The sequence below is a fragment of the Pimephales promelas genome, chromosome 6 (assembly GCF_988280905.1).
Source record: "Pimephales promelas chromosome 6, fPimPro1.hap1.1, whole genome shotgun sequence".
Taxonomy (NCBI): domain Eukaryota; kingdom Metazoa; phylum Chordata; class Actinopteri; order Cypriniformes; family Leuciscidae; genus Pimephales; species Pimephales promelas.
This window is the reverse complement of record NC_142774.1, coordinates 11,137,666-11,143,665: the sequence shown is the minus strand read 5'-3', so window position 1 is coordinate 11,143,665 and position 6,000 is coordinate 11,137,666. Positions and strand designations below refer to the sequence as shown.

The 6,000-nt window shown below is 38.0% G+C and overlaps 1 protein-coding gene across 1 annotated transcript in view; it reads left to right on the top strand.

The window, feature by feature from the left end:
• Positions 1-788: 788 nt before the first annotated feature.
• Positions 789-6,000, top strand: part of tacr3a (tachykinin receptor 3a) — a 32,192-nt gene continuing 26,980 nt past the window's right edge. The window contains exon 1 of the mRNA XM_039689370.2: positions 789-1,453. Within this exon, the coding sequence (XP_039545304.2) occupies positions 1,071-1,453 (383 nt within the window). The 5' untranslated portion in view covers positions 789-1,070. The remainder of the gene's footprint in view (positions 1,454-6,000) is intronic.

Below are 6,000 nucleotides of genomic sequence, written 5' to 3'. Positions count from 1 at the left end.
GGATCTCGTGTCCAGGGGCGGACTGGCCATCTGGAGCACCGGGACTTTTCCTGGTGGGCCGCTGGCCAATGTGGGCCGGCCCGGCCGGGTACAAATATCAAGTATCAAAAATATATATATAAAACAATGATGGAAATCATAATATTACATTTCATACGCAAATGGATAAGGGAATGGATCGCGTCTATGGAGGTCCTTACACATATAGCCAAAAACTGTGTGTGATCAAATATGTACAATAACAATTGCAGAAAAAATAATATTATGTCTAGAAAAGCAATATCAATAGTCAGTTGAATTTAATTTATCGACATAGATTCATGCTTAACGTGATAGTTTCATCCGTATACTATAATACAAATTTATCATCATTCCAGAGATTCTCTGAAACATGTCCCAGCCGCAAATTACGCCTATTAATTTATCCCTCCTTTGAATTGCACCAACACCAAAGTAAAATCACAGTCCACCTTTTTTGTTGAGCAACTACATGTTGAGATTTGTTTTTAAATAATGCCTTAATAATGCACGTATAATAAGGACAATGAGGCGAGCCATGTATGATAGCCTACAATATGTAGCCTATGGCAGCCCAGATGCTGGTGTTTTTTTTTCTGAACTACTGGGCATTGACCTAGCTGTTTCGTAAATGTGTTTTTACTTATTGATTCAATTCAGGATTCAGTCCAATTTGTCCTTGTCTGTACTTTAACTCTACGCCGTGAATCAATCGATCACGCTCTCTCCCAGTAGCACTAGTTAGTCCACTTGTCACATTGTGCATGGCACTGCATCTGACTACAGAGTGTGTTGCGCTCGTGCCTGCGTTCAACAGGAGTCAGGAGACAACCACGCGCCTTTAAGAACTTATAAGCGATTTATGTATCGATAGAGAAGACTAGAGAATTTGTCAGTTTGTCCATTTGGCATCGATTCCCACCAAATCGACAATTTCTAAGTGACATGTTGCCGTTATCCGCTTGAGCAAAGGATTCTCTCGCGCGCATTTGGAACAGTGTGCATCACGCGCGGTCTCCAGTCCACTTCAGATATTGTGTATCAGAAGATTTATGCACATTTTCGCCATGGAACCTCCAAAAAACGGATCTAACCTAACGGGGAACTTTACAAACCAGTTTGTGCAGCCGCCGTGGCGCGTCGCGCTCTGGTCTGTGGCGTACAGCTCCATCCTAGCGATCGCGGTGTTCGGGAATCTGATCGTCATGTGGATCATTCTGGCTCACAAGCGGATGCGAACCGTAACCAATTATTTTCTGCTCAACCTGGCGTTTTCAGACGCATCGATGGCCGCCTTCAACACTTTGATTAATTTTGTTTATGCCGCGCACAATGATTGGTATTTTGGAGAAGCCTACTGCAAATTCCACAACTTTTTCCCCGTCACCTCCGTGTTTGCAAGCATTTACTCCATGAGTGCAATAGCAGTCGACAGGTAGAGTATGGAAAGATAACATTAAATCAGAAAAACTCAATAAATGTTGTTTTAATGCATGCTTTCGTTTATATATCACAGTAGGTCTATTTTTTTTTTAATGGTTTCATGTTTCATCTTTTTTTCTACAAAAAATAAATAACATAACGACTTTAAAATGTAGTAAAACTTTAGATCAAAATATAATACAAATGAAAACATTTTAGGCTACAACATTTTTACAAATATAATGTATTTTGCCACATCAAAAATGTAAATCTGGTTGTTGGATCATTGCAGTGGTTTGCTATTGCTGTGACTGACGTCATGTGAGTGACAGGTTGTCCCGCCCTCACGCCAGTAATCACGTCATCAGAGAAGAGATGTTGCAAGATAGAAGGAAAGCTATTTTGATTAAAGATTGGGGAAAATTCACTTTTTTTGTGTACAGAAAAAATAATGTATAAAAAACCCTGCAATTTTCCATAGAAACCTTTTAATGAAACTTTTCTTTTTTTACAGTCTCTGAAAGAGTTATATACACTTTAAGAGTGTCTTTGTTATGTATTTATACAGATTCAGTTAAGATTGATTTAAACAGTTGACTGGGAAAAGTGCCTCAGGCAGTCCTTCTTACACTGAATGGCTGCACAATGATTGTGGATCGCTGAGCTCTGCTAACTTATCCACAGCACCTTCAGGGGGCATCTTTGCAGGTGCAGATGCACATTCATTCTGTTCTTGGAAATCAAATCACATAGTGCAATTGAAACCACATTCAAAAGCAATAATTTATAGCATAATTCTTAGCCTGAATTGAAAAGCTCAAAATTGATAAATCAGTGATACTCTTTAAAGGGGTCATGTACAGAATTTTCTTATTATTTTAGAATGTTTCCTAAGGTGCACTTTTAATGTTAGTATGATTTTCGAGCCTGTTCTCATCCTAAGGCGTCTTATATACAACGCTTTTGCCAAAGCGTAGACAATCAACGCGCATAGCACCATTTAGCGTCAAATGAGACGCAGATATATATGGGGCAGAAAGTGCCTCCTAGTGGTCTAACCCTAACCCTACCCCATACCTAAACCTACCATTACCGAAGCGTCTCATTTGACACTAAAGGGTGCCATGTGCGTTGGATGTCTACGCTTTGGCAAAAGCGTCTTATATAAACGCCTGGGGATGAGAATGCATTGGATTTTTAAATCAAAAATAAAAGGCTGTTTTCTATCCTGATTTTAGCCCTCTGATTTGAATGCTCTGTTTGAAGGGGCATGTCTGTTGTGAGACTTCAGTGTAAACGACCACTGTAGTGATTGGCTAACATCTTTGCATAGTGTTCCACCTGAAATTCTTTTCTTTTTTTTTTTTACTACGATTTTACTATTACAGCTTTTGGGATAAACTAATCGTGAAAAGTGTTGATTATAGCTGTGGCAAGCAGGTTGGTACGATTGAGCGTCACCTGCGTGCCACACCGGTCTTGAATTTCTCATGGAGGAGCTTCGGAAGCATTAAAGGAGAAGTGACGACAGTGAAGGATGAGAGAGGACCAGGCCTGAACTTTACATTTTGTTTTGTTCATGTGTGCGCAGCAGTTGTCCGTGAGAAACTCAAGACCAGTAGGCCTACGGCACGCAGGTGGCACTCATTAGCAAACACCCCACCGGAAATTCGCAATAGTCTTGCCAAAATAGCATTATATTTAGATCTACTTTCGTCGCATGAAAGGTTGCAGCGATGAGCATTGTAGCTGATGACAGACATGTATGTATGTGCAGTGATCTCATCAATGCTTTCATCAAAGCTAACAATACGAACATTATGTAAATAAGAGATTTAGTGGATTATAATGGGAGAGTTTTTCCGAGAGTCCAGAACTCAGTCACTGATAATCTCGCTTTGTCTGATTGACAGCTCCAGCGATTAAATAGGGAGTGTTCTTTGATCGCTCAGCCAGTGACCATTTAGTCACTGGCTTGAATTATGGACGCATGAACAGCAATAAATGATTTTGAGACATAGAACATCTGACTGTAAAAGAATCAGAAATCACTGATCACAGATCACAGGCATTAGAACTAACACGGTTACTTGCATTTCGTGGCATTACTAGGTACATATCTTACTGCAAAAGTCTGTCTGCAAATCTTGTCGAAATTAAGACGGATTAACCAAATGATCCACAGTGAAATAAATAAGATCCACAGAATAAACAAATAATACTCTGCTGAGACATTCACATATTTGAAAATAAATAACCACTTTCCTAGCATTAGGATCATTTGGAAGGTAATGCTATTTTTAGTCCAGTCATGCTGCATGTCTCTTCTCTCAGTAATGCGCCAGTTGGCAGGGCCAAAGATGTCCTGATGTAGAGTAGGCTTTAGAGAGGCTGCTCACTGCAGAGAAATTTGGGTGGCTAGACATCCAGAGAAGAGGTAATCTGGGCTTAATGGGTGGAGCTAGAATATCCAACCACACCCTAACCCTACCCACAACTCTATCCCTAAACTCCGTTAGACACCCAGAGAGTTGGAGCTGGACGTCATTTAACTCTGCAATGAGTACCCTTTGAGGCTTTGATCAGATTTTTTTTTCGCACTTTTACATTATAACCTGAGAAAATCCGAAACAAATCGGTTTTCAGAGCTTTGTTACAATAAAAGCTGTTTTTGTACTAACAATGAAGTTTTGAGTTTGGAAACTTAGAGGATGTTTTAATAGTACAATAACATTTTTGTCAAAAGTTAAAGGAAAATATTATTTCTCAATTCAAGACTCCTTTAAAATGTAAGGTTTGGCAGGAATTTGTCTCAATGATTCATATTTTTTGATTAAAAACGTAAAAAAAAATAATAATGTAGCCTAAAACAACTTTTATTGTTTTACTGTGCACCACACAATTTATTTGGCCCAAAAAATGGATGTGCACCAATTCAACTGTAAATGCATTCTCTCAATTAACAGAATCAACAGAGAGAGAGACAATGCATTCAGCACTGAAAGCTTGTGCTTCTATGGCGCTCATTGATCTTGACCCGTCCTTGCCTCTAATCAGATGCAGTTATTTGAAATCGAGATTTTAAAAGAACAACCCAAACCAATTTGAACAAGTTCAACCGATAGGAGAACTGCAATTTAGAAGCCACAAGGTTCTGAATACTGAATATTTCAGAGAGTCTCATTGCTGTCTGAGTTGAGTCATTTTTCCACAACCAATGCTTTGGAACTTTTAAGAAGTTAAGTTTTTTTCCCCCACCGAATCCGCCCAGATCAGGATGCAGAAGGTAAATGTGGAAATGTTTAATTATTTATTTTGAGTACATTGCTGCCTTCTCATCCCTTTACGTCATGCTGTGCCATCTAATCATTCTTTCCCTCTCAGCAGCCGGGTGATATTTCCATATTTATCCTCTGATTAGACGTCTCAGACTAAAATCTCACTAACTAAATAATGCGAAAATAGTGTCACACCCTTTTTTTTTTTGAATAGACATGAAAATACACATTTCGAATGGTTGTAATGTAAAATTTAATTATTCATATTTTGTATAAAATATGTATTTTCAAAACCTGGGCTACTCTAAAACTGCTGCTTTCAGTAAGATTTTGTTTCAGCCAGCAGCTGTAAATTTTATAGACATCACTCGAATGCCAAATATTATCCAACACTCTTTTCTTTGTCATTTCAGTGAAACTCATGTCAGAAAGTGAGTTGTCCAATTGCACTAGTGAAAATAATGGAAGCAGCATAACTTTTGATTATGACTGATGCCTGAAGCTCATGGCCTGATGCTTGTGTTTTCTCAGCTTGACCCCAACTATGACTTCTAGTTAAATGTCAGGGTAATCAGATATAATGCTCATTAATATGAATGGAGATCACTCTAAAATCAACAAGCTATTATTCAGTCAACACACAGAACAGTTTTCTCAAATTCAAATATGCTAATTTGATGAGCTTGCATTACAATTCTGATTTACTAATGTATTCTGAATAGAGGACTTGTTTTGAGGATTTTTCTTCAAAAATATACAGGGCTTTTATAAACTTTTTTTTTATCACTGTAAAAACAGAGGTACGGTAAATTCAAGTAAAATGGTTCTATCATCCTAAAATCAATTAGCATTTATTCAAACTAAAACTGCAAAAGCGACTTGATGCATACGTCAAGGTCCATTTTCAAGTATGTATGATAGTCTGAGCTACACATTTCAGTGTGGTTTATTTTCGGATCCTGTCACAAGCTAATGCAGCCTTATCAAAGGCTTTTGATGCTGAAGGATGAAAAATGGACTAAGGTCATAAAAAGCTATATAATGACTGATTTAGACCCAAAAACCTTTTATTTTTATTAAGTGAACCTCTGGGAACAAGAACAACAACAACAACAACATTTGTGAGATAACCCCTTTATTATATGGAAAATGGTGTTGTTTTTTTGCTATCATTACACTTTAGCAACCAAAACATAGTTACTGCAAGAGGGGAATTACATTAGACAACGGAAAACCAAATTCCAAAAAAAAAGGTGTTCTTCACAGTTATTTCCTGTGCTCA